This window comes from Camelina sativa, chromosome 4 (genome assembly GCF_030686135.1).
Source record: "Camelina sativa cultivar CO46 ecotype springtype chromosome 4, ASM3068613v1".
Taxonomy (NCBI): Eukaryota; Viridiplantae; Streptophyta; class Magnoliopsida; order Brassicales; family Brassicaceae; genus Camelina; species Camelina sativa.
Window position 1 is genome coordinate 25,107,208 of NC_141883.1, and position 16,292 is coordinate 25,123,499.

At 38.0% G+C, this 16,292-nt stretch overlaps 3 protein-coding genes and 2 pseudogenes across 5 annotated transcripts; 4 read left to right on the forward strand and 1 right to left on the reverse strand.

Moving 5' to 3' along the window:
• Positions 1-442: 442 nt before the first annotated feature.
• On the forward strand, positions 443-2,544 carry LOC147946172 (uncharacterized; annotated as a pseudogene).
• Positions 2,545-4,057: 1,513 nt separating this feature from the next.
• Positions 4,058-7,064, forward strand: LOC104781626 (uncharacterized). 3 transcript variants are annotated; one of them, XM_087510674.1, is made up of 11 exons: positions 4,058-4,598; positions 4,882-4,969; positions 5,235-5,330; positions 5,404-5,522; positions 5,607-5,722; positions 5,825-5,952; positions 6,060-6,146; positions 6,277-6,337; positions 6,432-6,472; positions 6,578-6,698; positions 6,809-7,064. In XM_087510674.1, the coding sequence occupies exons 3-11, from the start codon at positions 5,299-5,301 to the stop codon at positions 6,866-6,868; spliced, it is 765 nt and encodes a 254-aa protein (XP_087366800.1). In that variant the 5' UTR covers positions 4,058-4,598; positions 4,882-4,969; positions 5,235-5,298; the 3' UTR covers positions 6,869-7,064. The 3 variants fall into 3 exon arrangements, 2 of the variants coding, with proteins under 2 accessions (XP_087366800.1, XP_010504649.1); XM_010506347.3 differs by having other exon boundaries at positions 4,110-4,598; positions 5,235-5,326; XR_015597113.1 differs by having other exon boundaries at positions 4,143-4,598; positions 5,235-5,326; positions 5,815-5,952.
• Positions 7,065-7,626: 562 nt separating this feature from the next.
• LOC147946173 (uncharacterized protein At1g43920, Chloroplastic-like) lies at positions 7,627-8,091 on the forward strand. The gene is made up of 2 exons (XM_087509523.1): positions 7,627-7,671; positions 7,828-8,091. Exons 1-2 carry the CDS (start codon positions 7,627-7,629, stop codon positions 8,089-8,091), a joined length of 309 nt encoding a protein of 102 aa, XP_087365649.1.
• Positions 8,092-8,294: 203 nt separating this feature from the next.
• Positions 8,295-11,258, reverse strand: LOC147946174 (uncharacterized; annotated as a pseudogene).
• LOC104781628 (agamous-like MADS-box protein AGL16) lies at positions 10,578-15,619 on the forward strand. Its single transcript, XM_087510675.1, has 8 exons — positions 10,578-12,030; positions 12,144-12,337; positions 13,753-13,831; positions 14,242-14,303; positions 14,707-14,806; positions 14,899-14,940; positions 15,020-15,103; positions 15,194-15,619. The coding sequence occupies exons 2-8, from the start codon at positions 12,156-12,158 to the stop codon at positions 15,362-15,364; spliced, it is 720 nt and encodes a 239-aa protein (XP_087366801.1). The 5' UTR covers positions 10,578-12,030; positions 12,144-12,155; the 3' UTR covers positions 15,365-15,619.
• Positions 15,620-16,292: the final 673 nt, after the last annotated feature.

Consider the following 16,292-nt stretch of genomic DNA (forward strand, 5'->3'; position numbering starts at 1 on the left):
AACTTTCGTTAAGGCCATTTAAATCATCCAATTGTGTTTGACAAATCTAATTAAACATCACATTTTATAAAAAATACCAATTAACACATCGCGAAAAATTGGGTAACAGAAGAACTAACCTCCGTTTAACACCGTTAACATCTGTTAAATTTAACTCGTTAGACTAATTAAAAAAAACTCGAAATCTCCAAATCATTTGATCCCTAATTTTACAAACTCTAAAAATCGATTTGATGCCGAAAGTTAAAAACAAGGGTGTGATTTCGTTTGTTGGAGAAAGAGTTGAAAATCCACTGCGAGATGAATCAAATAGTATAATTATGTATGAAGCTCCAAAGGACGAGGTCGGAGGAGTTGGACCTTCGGAGGCTGAGGTCGACGGAGTTGGAGCTGTAGAGGTTGAGGTAGTCGAAGGATTTGGAGCTTCGGAGGCTGATGTCGAATGAATGGAGCTGTAGAGGTTGAGGTAATCGAAGTAGTTGGAGCTTCGGAGGCTGATGTCGAAGGAATTGGAGCTGTAGAGGTTGAGGTCAGAGAAGGATTTGGTGCTCAAGAAGTTGTATCAGAGGCCAGTGATAAAGGTCAAGCTAAAAAACGGCTTTGAAAACAGAAGAAAAGAAGCGGTGAAGACGAGGCTATTGAGGCTGAAGTGGAGCACGACAGTGAAGATGACTGTGTGGCGTATGATGATGACGACTTCGATGATGTTGATGATGGATTTGGTGGTGAAGATAACGAAATGCAGGGTGTGGAAGAAGATGTTAACGCAAACATTGCAGACGACTTCCCAGAGGCTGTTAGAGGAATAGAAGATGGTTCTGATTCCGACAGCGGTGATGATATATGGGACGAAGACAAAATTCCAGATCCTTTGTCATCTGATGACGAAGACGAGATCAAAGACAAAGAAGATGGAGGTCGTAGAGATGATGACGATCCAGAGGGTTTGTTAGCAATGGAGAAAACGTACAACTCTCCTGAAGAATTCAAGCTTGCATTGTTGATGTACTCGTTAAAGACAAGGTACGATATTAAACTCTATAGGTCTCAAGCTTTGATAGTTGGTGCGAAGTGTTGTTATGTGGATGATGATGGTTTGAGATGTCCTTGGAGAGTCTATTGTTCATATTAGAAAAGGAAGCATAAAATGCAGATAAAAGTATATATCAATGAGCATATATGTGTGAGGTCAGGCTATTCGAAGATGTTGAATCGGTCTACAATTGCTTTTTTGTTTGAGGAAAGGCTGAGATTGAATCCAAAGATTACTAAATACGAGATGACTGCTGAGGTACAAAGAGAGTATAAGTTGGAGGTGACTCCAGACCAATGTGCAAAGGCAAAGACTAAAGTTATGAAAGCAAAAAGAGCTAGTCATGAATCCTAATTTGCGCGTATATGGGATTATCAAGCAGATGTTTTGCAGCAAAACAAAGAGTCCAAATTTGAGATTGAGACAATCCCAGGGCCGGTAGTTGGAAGCAAGCAGAGGTTCTTTAGGTTATATATTTGTTTTAAATCACAGAAAGAATCTTGGAAAGAAACATGTAGACCTATCATAGGATTGGATGGAGCATTCTTAAAGTGGGATATAAAAGGTCATGTTCTAGCTGCTGTTGGTAGAGATGGAGATAATAGAATTGTTCCTCTTGCTTGGGCAGTTGTAGAAATAGAAAATGATGATAATTGGGATTGGTTTGTGAGACTTCTTGCTGCAAGTTTGGGTCTTCATACAATGAGGAATATCGCCCTCATTTCAGATAAACAATCGATGAGTCTACTATTAGTATATTTAAAGTGTTATTTATACTATACAATCGATGATGGGTCTAACAAATGTTACTTTTTTCAGGGCTTGGTCAAAGCTATCCATAGCGTTCTGCCACATGCTGAGCATCGACAATGTGCTAAACACATAATGGAGAACTGAAAAGAGACAGCCATGATCAACAACTACAACGGATTTTTTGGAAAATAGCACGCAGCTACACCACATGAGAGTTTAATAATCGTATGGCAGAGCTAAATGCCTACAATCCTCAAGCTTACGCATCCCTGCAACTTACTAATCCACTTACCTGGAGCAGAGCTTTCTTTAGGATTGGTACTCTCTGCAATGACAACCTCAACAATCTAAGTGAGTCTTTTAATAGAACTATAAGACAGGCAAGGAAGAAGCCTTTATTGGATATGCTAGAGGACATAAGGAGGCAATGCATGGTTAGAAATGCAAAGCGCTTTGTCATAGCTGACCGGATGAAGACACGGTTCACAAAGAGAGCTCATGCGGAGATTGAAAAAATGATAGCTGGGGCAGGAGCTTGTCAGAGATATATGGCAAGACACAACATTCATGAGGTATATCAGAATGGTGTTGGCTATAGTGTTGATATGAATGAGAGAACTTGTGGTTGCAGGAAGTGGCAAATGGTTGGAATCCAGCGGTTGGGTCACAAGCTCAACAAGGATCCCAAGGACAAGAAGAGCAAGGACTTGGTCGATATGGATCATGGTTTCAGTGTTCCTCCTAGATTATCTTTATGAATGAATTGTTACTTTGTTTGGTTTGAGTGTTCATGAATGTTGTTTGTTGTTGTGTGAACCAAATGTTTTTCATTAGGTTTGTTTGTTTTTGTCTTCTTTGGTTCAGTGTGTTGAACGTGGATCGATGTTATGGTTCAACTAGTTGTGTGAACTAAATGTTTTCATTATGAATGCTTTTTGTTTTCAACCTCCTTTTTGTTTTGTGAAACTCATAGCCAAACCAAATTTATTCATTACCAAAGACACACAACTACAACCGATGAGATGCTACACCAAAGACAAAACACAAAGACACTAGTAACCAAGAACAAATGTTCCTTTTGAGGTTTTACACATTAGAATTACAATGACAATTACAGTAACACAAAGGCATACCAACCACAATATCATCAAATTCCATTTATTAAGTTCTCTTTTGCTAAACATTGCATCTTCCTTCAATTCTTCAATTTGAGTCGTTAACCCATCAATTTCGACAGCAACCTCAGATCTTGCATTGCTTATCTCATTGTTAATAATGGAGATTTTCGGCAATGCTTCTACAACCTCTTCGTATACACCTTCTTCCACCCACTTAAACAAATGCTCCTACAATTGTTAATTGATTAACTTTTATCAAAGAAAGCTAAAAAACACAAATTCATTACAAAATTAGTTACTTACATCTCCTCTGGTTGGACAACGAAAGTAAGGTCTTCCTGGGTTTTGCTTCGTACTCGACGTGTAGATGGCAACATCTAAGCCGCAATGACACTTTCTCGGAAAACCATGGCAACCCGTCCTCTGTTCTCACAATTTGATTGTCCAAAATTGCAACTCATATCTCAAAATCGTGAAGAAGAGAAGGTGAAGAGAGGATGATGCGAAATCGATTTTTAGGATTTGTAAAATTAGGGATCGAATGATTTGGGGATTTCGAGTTTTTTTTTAATTAGTCTAACGGGATAAATTTAACAGATGTTAACGGTGTTAAACGGAGGTTAGTTCTTCTGTTACCCAATTTTTCGCGATGTGTTAATTGGTGTTTTTTATAAAATGTAATGTTTAATTAGATTTGTCAACACAATTGGATGATTTAAATGACCTTAAGAAAAGTTTAGGGTTTAATTGGCGTTTTTATATAAGTTGATGATTTAATTGACATTTTTCCCGAAAAAATAAGTCAATATAATTTTTTTTCTTCAAATATTAAAACATCATTGAACAAAAAACCGACACCTATCAAGTTCATATTGATCCGAAATTAGAACTGCCTCTTATTTTTTTCTGTGTTTTTGATTTATTTTTTGCCCAATTTCAACATAGAAGGCCTGCTAAGAGGCCCGTTGGAGAAGCTCTTAGCTTATACAATTTGGATCTGGCCAAACTATACGTAAGATTTACTCTTCTTTATACTACTACTCTTGATAACTTCTATCTTACACTTTGATTAAAAAAGAAAAGAAAAAGATAATTAGTAATTTGAGCAAGCAATTTCACATGAATCCCATAGTTATCTTATTTCTTTTTAAACTTTTTTTTTTTTTTTTTATTTGGCAAAAAAGTGAAGTGTGATACGATGTCGTATTACTGTGAAGTGGCAAGTTCTAATTGAATGTGCCTACACAGAATTGAAGCTTTTCAGCGAAAAGTCGAAGAAGCAAATCCATCCAGAGGCGGGGAACCAAAGTAGCCAACGGATCCGTCATGGCAGCTCGTAAGAGAGCTTCTTCAGTCACTAATCCGGCCAAACCAGTTCCATCTGAACCTTCCCCGGCGACGACGGAGCAGAAAGCCACTGTTTCCGGAGAGGATTTCCGTCTCGCACCGCCGAAATTGGGTGTGATCTTTGTGATCTCTGCGCTTCTGTGTTCGCTTTACCTTTACCTTCTCTGTTTCCACTACAATGTTGACAACGGGCTCAAGCGTCCGATTCTTATTAACGCTGGGCTTAGCTTGGTTGGGTTCTTTGTCACACTCAAATTGATTCCTGTGGCTGCTAGATACGTTCTCAGGCGTAATATGTTTGGTTTTGATATCAACAAGAGAGGCACTCGTCAAGGACAAGTTAAAGTGTTAGTTTTTTTTCTTTTTCTTTCCCTTCTTTGATTTGTCTCTCGTTTCTTGTTTAGGTTTTAAATTTAGTATTAGTGGTTATTGTTATATCTTGAAATAGATGTCTCTTAAGATTTGATTTTGTTGAGAGGGTGGAAAAGAATGAAGTGTCTCTGTTTCTCATTGCTGGTGTTTACATGTTTAGGCTTTGATTTTGATCTCTCTGTGACATGATCTGACTTGTGCGTGTGTCATTGGTATTTTTTGATGTGCTTATTTTCTGCAAATCTTATTTCTTTGTAGGCCTGAGTCATTGGGAATTGTTGTCGGTATTGTCTTCTTGATAGTGGCGATAGTGTTTCAGTTCTTTAATTTCACAGAAGATTCGGTGGTAAGTGTGCTAATCTCAAAAGCTCAAAGCTTTGATCATTCACTTCTTTTGGCTAAGCGAGTCATTCATTTGTGAGACTTCTTTTTTTTTTTTATACCAATGTTCATTCTTTCTTTTCTTCTGCTTTTGCATGTGTTTAAATTCAGCGGTTATGTCAAATTACAATGTTTTGTCGCTAGATGGATGTGAACTGGGGACTTGGTAGCTGTTAGCTCATTTATTGCTTCGATGCAGTTTCATCAGTCTGGTTAATATATTTGTGCAGTGGCTTGTGGAGTACAATGCAGCTCTGGCATCTATTTGCTTCATGATTTTGCTTGGATTTGTAGATGACGTCCTTGATGTGCCTTGGAGAGTGTAGGTGCAGTTCTTGTTTTGTTGGATTAAGTTCGTTCTTTATTTTTGCTCGCGTATTAATTCTTGTCAATTTGCAGGAAACTTCTCCTGCCATCTTTTGCAACCCTTCCTCTGCTGATGGCGTATGCTGGACATACAACTATCGTCATACCGAAACCTCTAGTTTCTTATGTTGGCTTGGAAGTGCTTGATCTAGGTACAATTCTTCTTGTATTTAGTGTTGAACCATTAGTCGCTATGTTCAAATTGATTTTCCGTAATTGTATTTGTATCGTGGCAGGACGGATATATAAGTTATATATGGCGCTACTGGCTGTCTTTTGCACAAACTCTATAAACATTCATGCTGGTCTGAATGGCCTTGAGATCGGTCAAACCGTAGTTATTGCAGCTGCTGTAAGTTCTGCAGTCATAATGCGTCTTAATTTGTTTTGTCCCAATTTTCCTTCGGTTGGTTTCTCTTAAGTAAATATATGATGCATTCTCAGTTACTTGTAGATCCTGATACACAATGTCATGCAAATCGGAGGATCTGTTGATACTGAGTATCATCAAGCTCATGCCTTCTCAATCTACCTTACTCAGCCGTTGATGGCAACATCACTGGCAATGCTTGCCTACAATTGGTAATTCTTTCAACTTTGAAGTACTTATCTCTTAAATCTATCAGGTAAACAAACATTTCGGATTGCTTTCTCTAACCACATTCATGTCGAATCTTTGGTGTTGTTAGGTACCCTTCTGCAGTTTTTGTTGGAGACACTTACACAGTCTTTGCCGGAATGACTATGGCGGTTGTTGGTATTCTTGGTCACTTCAGGTGTACTTCCAGCCATACACGTCCATATTTCCCTGTACTTATAGACTCATCATCTGCAGTTTTGCGTTTAACTAAACTGTGAAACCTGCACAGCTAACTAACTCCATCTTTTGGAAATTCTCTTTCGCAGTGAAACCCTCCTAATCTTTTTTCTTCCACAAGTGTTGAACTTTCTACTGTCGCTTCCACAGGTTTGATTGCCTTTCTTCATCTATTACACTTTCTGTTGTTACTTTTCAGTTTCATGTCAAAGCATCTAACTTGCTTTGGTGTAACTGTTTTCAGCTTGCTGGCATTGTGAAATGTCCACGGCATCGTCTCCCTAAGTAAGCATTTTTTTTTTGTCATTTACATAAAAGTAACGCAAACACAGGACTGACTGTTACATAAAAGCATTACATGACTCGTTGTTCCTCTCACTTTTAAACCAGGTTTGATCCAGCTACGGGACTGTTGACGGGAACAAAAGATGGGACACTGGTGAACGTCTACTTGAGGATATTTGGTAGGAAATCAGAAAAGTCTCTATGTATTCATCTTCTTGTTTTCCAGGTAAACTTGTTAATAATACCCATATCATCTCTAAATACAAGTTGGTTTGTTTGTTAGAGAAAGAGAGAAATCACAAAATAATTGGTGTTTGTGTGTTATATATATTGCAGGGTCTAGCTTGCGCCTTTTGTTTCATGCTTCGACATTTCCTTGCTGGTTGGTACAAATAAAAATCCCTGCGACCAGAAGAATCTCTCTCTATATATATTTACATGCTGGTTGGTTGGTCCTCGTTTCATCTCTCTGCCTTCACAAATCACACACACAGACAGAAGTTGGTTTTTGTTGTATGTCCAATCTATTAGTATCAATCATTTTAGTTCACTTATATAGAGAGTTTCCCATCTAAGGAGAGTTTATCACAAATGAAGGATCCGTCTAAATTACACAAATCAATCATCATTGACTACAAGCGAAGACGGATTCGAACACTGTTCAGAGAACTATTTTTAGTTTCTTCCGAATCTAGCTAAAATAGATAGTTTCTCCGTAGCTTCTTCAATTTTTTGTACGAAACTTTGATAAACTAAAGGTAATTGAAAAAGAGAAAAATGTCGTCAAAATCACGAACTTTCAAATTGTGGCCATTTTAATCATAAACTTTAGGTAAGATCATTAAAAACATGAACTTCTGTTGACTTACCGTTTTAATCACCATATTTTTGTTGACGAGGACGAAAACGACATGTCGTTAAATCCCTAAACGGAGTAATCAGCCGGCGTTAACAACTCGTTAATACTTTTCCGTTAGTGTCAAAACGACACCGTTTGAACCCAAGAGAAAACAGATGAAAACCCCCAAATCGATCCCATTTGAAATCAAAATCCCTAATTCTCATTTCCCCAATTTGATTTTTCGATTCTTGTCTCAATCAAAACTCTTATCTCATTCCCCAAAAGATATGGGTTGCAATTCTGGGCAATCACTATGGTGAAAAGAATGTCCGCGGATGCCATGGTGTTCCCTCGAAGTGTCATTGCGGCTTAGATGTTGATCACTACACATCGAACACGCAAGCAAACCCAGAAAGACCTTTCTTTCGCTGTCCAAACAGAGGAGATGTATGTAATAGAATTGTTTTGCTTTTGTGTGTTTTCGAGTATTGATTCAAGTTTTTTGTTTTTTCAGGACCATTTGTTTAAATGGGTTGAAGAAGGTGTGTACGAGGAGGTTGTAGATGCTTTACCAAAATTTTCTATCATTGGCAGAGAGATTGAAGATTTGAAGGAAAGGATTGAAGAACTGAAGGAAGATGGAATGTTGATCAAAAGAAACACTAAGAAATGGATGTTGATGAGCTCATTGTGCTTGGTGTGTCTTACGTTTAGTGTCATTGCCATTGTGATCCTTCTTCTTAAAACCAAAAACCAGAAATTTGTTCTTGGTTACTAGAGTCTTTTGTATTCTGTTTTGAGTTTGTGGTAATGTGACTTTGTAATGTTAGTTTGACAATGGAAGACTTTGTTGCAAGTATGATAAATAGAACTTGTTTTGACAACAAACCAAAAAACTTGACAACAAAACAAAACAACTCCTTGACAACATAGATAGGTTTTACTTTGGTCCTTGCCATTGTGAGAAAACAAAATAAAAAACTAGTTGGAACACTCAAACCATGATGCAAATCTACCAAGTCCTTGCCCTTGTGATCCTTCTCCTTGTGATCTTTGTGGGTGTGGTCCTTGTCTTTGTGATCCTTCTCCTTGTGGTCCTTCTCCTTGTGGTACTTGCATGTGTGCTCTTGATGCGTGTGCTCTTAAGACGTGTGCTCTTGATCCTTGTGGTACTTGAGAAGATTGAGATCCAACCGGTACTTGATGAGGTTGAGATCTTTGTTGTCCTTCATGAGCTCCTCCTTGTGGTACTTGAGAAGGTTGAGATACTTGTGGTACTTCATGAGCTTGTGATCCTTGTGGTTGTGGTACCTAATTCAAGTGTATGTCAAAAAAAAAACTTGTAAGCTATGCTAACTTACTTGTAAGCTATGCTAAAGCTTGTAAGCTAGACTAAACCTGATATTTTCGTGGTATTCCTCTTGGTCTCCTTGGCACACTAACGGTAGTTGGATTTTTGCAACTGCTCTTGTTGTGGCCTTCTTGATGACAGTTAGAGCATGTCATTATTCTTTTTTCTCTGGACATCTTCTTGGTATTTGAAGAAGACGAAGATTCATTTCTTCCTTTCCTCCTAGCATGGTTAGAAGGCCTTCCGGGATTTCCTCTTCTCCATGGTGGTGGCAATACAGGCAACCGGTTCAATCTAGGCCACAATGGCATCCCCTGCACAGGCCTAATACCATCAAGGTATGTCTCTCGCCACCTTTTCTTTGTGTAGTAGTCGTTGACATAATCCTCAACCTTCTCTTTTTTCCCTATTATCACACATGCCACATGAGAACATGGGATTCCAACCATTTGCCACTTCCTGTATCCACAAGTTCTTGCTTCCATATCAACACTATAACCTACACCATTGTGCCATACCTCATGTATGTTGTTTCTGGCCATATATCTCTGGCAACATTGGGCTCCAGCAATTGCTTTTTCAATCTCAGCATGAGCTCTTTTTGTGAACCGTGTCTTCAACCTATCAGCTATGATGAACCTCTTTGCATTTCTGACCATGCACTGTCGTCTTATGTCCTCAAGCATATCGAGCAAAGGCTTTCTCCTGGCTTGTCTAATAGTCCTATTGAATGACTCACTAAGATTGTTAAGATTGTCATTGCAGCAAGTACCAATCTTGAAAAAATCTCTTGACCAGGTTATTGGATTTGTAGCTTGCAGAGTGGTGTATGCTTCAGGATTGTACTGCTTGAGTTCTGCCATATTGTCATTGAACTGCCCTGTGGTGTAGCTGCGTGCTATCCTCCAAAAGATGCGTTGTAGTTCTTGGTCGTGGCTGTCTCACTTCCAATTATCCATTATGTGTCTTGCACATTGTCGATGCTCAGCTTGTGGAAGGATGTTACTTATTGCTTTAACTAAACCCTGCAAAAAATAATTATGAAGTGTAATTAGTCAATAAGTTCTAAAATGAAATATGAGACAACAAAACAAATTGAAAACCGTGAGATGTCTCATACTTACCGATTGTTTATCCGAAATGAGAGCTAGAGGTGTCATTGTAACTAGACCCAAACTTGCAGAGAGATGTCTCAAAAACCAGTCCCAATTATCATCATTTTCTATTTCTACAACTGCCCAAGCCAAATGAACAATCCTATTGTCCCCATCCCTTCCAACTGCAGCTAGAACATGCCTTTTTATATCCCATTTTATAAAAGCTCCATCTATTCCTATGATAGGTCTACAAGTTTTTTTCCATTTATCCTTTTGAGCTTTAAAACAGATATACAACCGAAAAAACCTCTGTTTGCTTCCAACCACTGGCCCTGGAATTGTCTCAATCTCAAATTCTGAGCCAGGGTTCTGATTCAATACCTCCGCTTGATAATCCCATATTCTTGCAAAGTGTGATTCATGACTAGTCTTTCTTGCACTCATCACCTTCGTCTTCGCCTTTGCACACTGATCTGGAGTTACTTCTAAGTTATACTCTCTCTTAATCTCAGCAGCCATCTTGTATTTTGTAAGCTTCAGATTTAATCTAAGCATTTCGTCAAACAAGAAAGCTATAGAAGACCTCTTCAACATCTTTGAATACCTTGACCTAACACATACATGCTCATTCACATAAACTCTAATTTGCATCTTATGCTTCCTCTTCTCATATGAGCAATACACTCTCCAAGGACACGGAACACCATCCTCATCAACGTAGCAACACTTTGCACCAACCAAGAAAGCATTGGACCGATAGAGTTTAATATCATACCTTGTCTTCAACGAGTACATCAACACGACAAGCTTGAAGTCATCGGGAGAGTTGTATGTTTTCTCTAGCGCTAGCAAAGACTCTGGATCAGAGCAATCTTTAGGAGCTGCCTCATCTTTGTCTTCTTTTTTTATCTCGTCTTCGTCGTCCGACGACAAAGGATCCGGTAGCTTGTCATTGTCCCATATATCATCCTCACTCTCGGAATCGGAACCAACTTCCTCTGTTCTAACCATCTCTGGGAAATCATCTTCGATGCTTAAGTTGTCAACTTCTTCGAGAGCCGGTTCTTCGACATTAGCTTCTTCGACATTAGCTTCGTCATTTCCACCACCAATTGCATCATCAACATCATTGCAATCCTCATCTCCATACACCGTGCAGTCATCTTCACTGTCATGCTCAACTGGAGCCTCCAATTCGTCATCTTCATCACTTCTTTTTTTACGTTTTCCACGCCGACGTGAAGCTCCACCTCTCTTTCCTTTATCTCCAACAACAGATTCAGATACAGCCGGTTCACCACCTCCATCTCTGACATTAGAAATTGTTGGGTCTTCCGGTGGAGCTCGAACTCCATCTTCAACTCGAGGAGCTTCAATTAACCTCAGTGATTCGTCTTCTCCATCTTCAACTCGAGGAGCTTCAATTAAACTCATTGATTCGTCTTCTGGTGGAGCTCCAACAAACGATATCACACCTTTGTTTCTAACTTTCGGCATTTGGGATTGAGAAATCGATTTCGAAAGACAGAATTAGGGATTGAATTTTCAATTTGGGGATTTTTAATTGGGTTTTCTCTCGGGTTCAAACAGTGTTGTTTTGACACTAACGGAAAGTATTAACGACTTGTTAACGCCAGCTAATTACTCCGTTTAGAGACTTAACGACATGTCGTTTTTGTCCTCGTCAATAAAAATATGGTGATTAAAATGATAAATCAACAAAAGTTCATGTTTTTAATGGTCTTACCTAAAATTCATGATTAAAATGGCCACAATTTGAAAATTTGTGATTTTGACGAAAAATCCTAAAATATCTTTTTTTCTCGTTATAGTGATATAGTTGTACATTAAAGTATTAATTTTATTTTTAGGACAAAAAAAAATATGAAGAAGGAAAGTGCATTGTATTTTCAGACAGACTAGTTGTCGTACGACGAATACAATAAAAGAAAAAGAGATAGAGAATAGACCGGCCGGGTATCGAAAAAAGGAAAGAAAAGAAACCCCACTTATAGCATGCCAAGTGTCAGTACATAACAAGCGATCTATGTTTTATATAGTAAGAAAAAGCCCTTTTAGCCCTAAATATCCCAAAATTTTATCATATGTTCTTTCCTTATGTGGCTCTCTCTCTCTACTACTCTTTCCCTTTCTCCTCTTTCGATCAACAGCTTAACCCACCACCACCAAATCTCTCAGCTGAACCGTTTCTTTTCTCACCTCCGGTTATCGGATTAGCCAGATCTCGTCGTCTCGATTTCAGAAAAAGGTATTTTTTTTATTAATTCGATTTTTTTTAAAATTGAATTCGTGAATTTGAATTTGAAAATTGACGATGATGATGATGATGTTTAATTTTGTGGGTGAGAAATTAAAAAACAGGAGTTGAAAGAAATGGGAAGGGGAAAGATCGCGATAAAGAGGATCAATAACTCAACGAGCCGTCAGGTTACGTTCTCGAAGCGGAGGAATGGTTTGTTGAAGAAAGCTAAGGAGCTTGCGATTCTCTGCGATGCTGAGGTTGGTGTTATCATCTTCTCTAGCACCGGTCGCCTCTACGATTTCTCCAGCTCTAGGTACCCCTTTTTTCTTTTTTTTTTTGGTTGGTTGACTTTTTTTTTTTTTTTGGTATTGGTTGGTTGGTCCATGTGATTTTTGATTGAGGAATTAATTTATCTGCAAATTTTCAATTGGTGGTTTAGGGAAAGAATCGTAGTAGATAAATTGAATTGGCTGAAAAATCTAAGTCTAACTTACGGTTTAATTGAGAGATTCATAGATTCTAAGGTTTTTTTGTAATTAAGGGGGAACATGAGAATGTGTGTTGTTGTGTTTTCTTGTTTTATTTTGTATGTACGTATGTTTTCTATGTTGTTTGAGAATTGAGATGAGAGGGGATTTAGATTGTGAGGTGTTTCTCGAAACATACTAATTTTGGTAGACACTTTTTCAGAAGAGGAAAGGTAGGGGTGGGGGGTGGGGGGAGAGAAAAGGAAAGTGGTTAGTGGTTGAAGAAACTCTTAACTCTCTCTCTCTCTCTCTCTCTCTCTGTCGCTCATAAACCACTTTTTTAGTATTTGTCTTGTTGGTTTGGTTAGAGAGGGTTTTTTTTTAGAAAGAATCGTCTCTTTTTCCACTATTCCTTTTTCTTTATTGGCAACTAGTTGGTGGGTTTGATGTACCTAAAATGAGCTGCAGCATTATCTTATGTTTATTAATATACACAAGTGGGATGGGGGGGGGGGGGGGGGAATCATTTCTGATTTCGTTGTCATCCATAATCAAGTTTTGCTTTTAAATTATTCCACTTGCTCATTTGTTTAATGATATGTAGGAGTATCGTCTTTCTTTTTGGATACATTTTGCCTATTGTTATTAAAAATACATTATATCATCAATCCCTTCTGATTTTCCTATTTTAGAAAAGGTTGAATATAATCTTTGCTCTTAGATCTGTTTCAGAGGGAGAATGCTTCTATCTTTGTTTTTGTTATTCTCTGTTTTTTGTTCTCTTTTGTTCAGCTCTCTGTTTTTAGAACTGGGTTCTGTCCTTTTTTTTTTCTTTTTCTTTTCAATATAAAGATATCACAAACAAACACGAAAATGAGTTTGTAACTTCCATCAGAAGTGTTACAGTCGAAACGAACAATATATTAAGTAGAAAAGATCGTCAGAAATAAATGTAATGGTCTAAAATGGTCCTTTACATTTATGTCTCACTATGACACTATCGATACCCTGCTTCTTTGATTAGAGTTGGCCACATTCTCTGGCGAAGCTTCATACATCATGTTAGCGAATCTGTATTTGGGGTGCAGAGAATCTTCATTCCATGTAGGCAAAGATGGCTTAGGGTAGACTAAAATCTGTATTTTAAGTAAAAAAAATTTGACAGTGGAAGTTGTAAGGAGAAATGTTGCAGCGGATGTTGCTTGGTTACCTTACCTACCAACAACACTCTTCAACTATGCAACTACCTTTTTTTTGGCAGCATGAAGTCGGTCATAGAGAGATACAGCGATGCCAAAGGGGAAACCAGTTCAGAAAATGACCCCGCTTCGGAAATTCAGGTACTCACTCCTTTCTTGTTGTTCCTCCCTATATGGATCTCAACGAGTAATTCAGGGAACCAATGCTGTAATTGAGTAATGAGTATACCAAACTTAGTAACATACTAAAACAGAGAGACTGTTATTGGTGCTTTTACTGATGTTAGCCTATTACAACTTCATTAGCATATCTCAACATTTTAAGTCCTCTTCATATCAGACTTGCAGACCACTAATACCACATATCATATGCTAAATTAGGGTTTGCTATAATACACAATACATGCAACCAGACCATCAGATTACATACATAATGTTGCATTTTCTTATTCAAGAATCCGTTCTAGACTAGATAACATATTAATCCAAAAACATAATACACTTGTTTTATCAGTTTCAGTCACCTGAAAATCATTTCTATTATATTCTAGTTCTGGCAAAAGGAGGCTGCGATTCTAAAGCGACAGCTACATAACTTGCAAGAAAACCACCGGTATGTTCTGCATCCTCTGAGTTTGTCAAACACTCTCGATAGTAGTAACAACTAGAACGAGGAAAGATGTATGAACATGCAAAATGACAACGTATATGTAGTTCACGGCTAGATTCTGCAGAATCGAAATGTTTCCTACCATTTGCATAGGAATGGTCGATATTAGGAATAAAAAGCCTAATTGATTACGAAAGTTTTCCAACCTCTTGAACACCATTGTATCTCTACCACCTCCGGAGTTATATACCTCCATACATCTAAACCATCCATAAGAAGGAAATAACTAGGAACTTTCACACTCCCCATCATTTTTGTTTGTTTTGTTTTTGATGAATTAGGAAATGTATATAGTAGTAGTAACTCTGGAAAAGTATGCATATTCAGAAGAGCTTGTACTTGACAGGCAAATGATGGGGCAAGAACTCTCTGGACTAAGTGTAGACGAATTACAGAATTTGGAAAATCAGCTTGAGTTGAGCCTTCGTGGCGTTCGAATGAAAAAGGTTTTGATGCTGTGACGATATGTCAATTTTGGGAACCATTTAAGAAGAAGTAATAGCTGTACTCTAATCTATTCTTTTCTTGCCTTTTGCAGGATCAAATGTTAATCCAAGAAATACAAGAACTCAACCGAGAGGTGGGACTATGGTTACCGTCATATAGATTTTAGACATTTTCCACGGTACAGTGCTAAATCCTTTTCTTTTTGGTTGCAGGGGACTCTTGTGCACCAAGAGAATTTAGACCTTCACAAGAAAGTTAACCTAATGCACCAACAGAATATGGAATTGCATGAAAAGGTACCTTTGAGGTTTTGAGAAGCATCTAGGAGTCACATGATAGAACATTTTTTCTCGTATCTGAGGATAATATGTGTGTGCTTATTGCAGGTTTCAGAGGTTGAGGGTGTGAAAATCACAAACAAAAATTCTCTTCTCACAAATGGTCTAGACATGAGAGATAACTCAAGCGAACATGTCCATCTTCAGCTCAGCCAACCGCAGCATGATGAGACGCATGCAAAAGCTATCCAACTCAACTACTTTTCCTTCATTGCATAATATATGTGGTGTGCGTAAATACGCACACACTTATGTTGATGACCTCGTCGGAATCATATCTCAATTAACTGTAGTAGCTTGTCACTGCATAAGCAAAGATACATAAACATGATCGGTTTGCAATCCATTTTCTATCAAACACCAGCTTTGTAACTTTTAAAAAAAACTTGTTTCTCCCTGCCAAGAACCTTGGTTTGGCACTTAAGCATGTTAGTTTGATGATCAAAGGAAATGAGTGTTTTTTTCACATAAAAAGTTGTACACTTACGTCGCCAATTTCACTTCCGGACTTGATTGTTTACATGCCCTAAGATTCGGCCGGAGGTAATCAGCTCGAGTAAAGAGACGTATATTTTTTCTTCTCGCTTCCGTTACGTTCATGCCCCCATTACTGTATTTTGTTATATTTTCCTGATTGCTGCCAAAAAGTTATGACCTTGATTTTGATTATTTAAGCCTTACTACTAGAAATTTGGGACTTGAAATTGCTTCGCTCTTCTCTGTCTGAACTGGTAGGGAATGATTGTATGATTTCACCTTTGTGTAACACAATATAATTAGAGTGTTGGCTGTACAATGTTGAGAGCTCTCTTTTAGATTCTCTGGGACTTATAGTGTCATTAGTGGCTAAATACGCTTTAGAATGTTGCAATCTTTTGAAGTGAAACGAGAAGCGCTGATTGGAACAGCTCTGAAAACACTTGCTTCTCTAAATCTATACAGCTGAGCTGTGGTTTGAAAACCTTTTGTTGAGAAAAAATCGACACCACTAATAGATGAGACCGCTTCCAATAAAGTGATTATCACAGAGCCAGTAGAGGAACATGCAGCAAAGATCCACGACTTCTGTTTTGGCATTTCCTTATATATGGTACTACTTTGTGACTCACAATCTTAATTTCATTATGAGAGTACTATCTATTGTCAG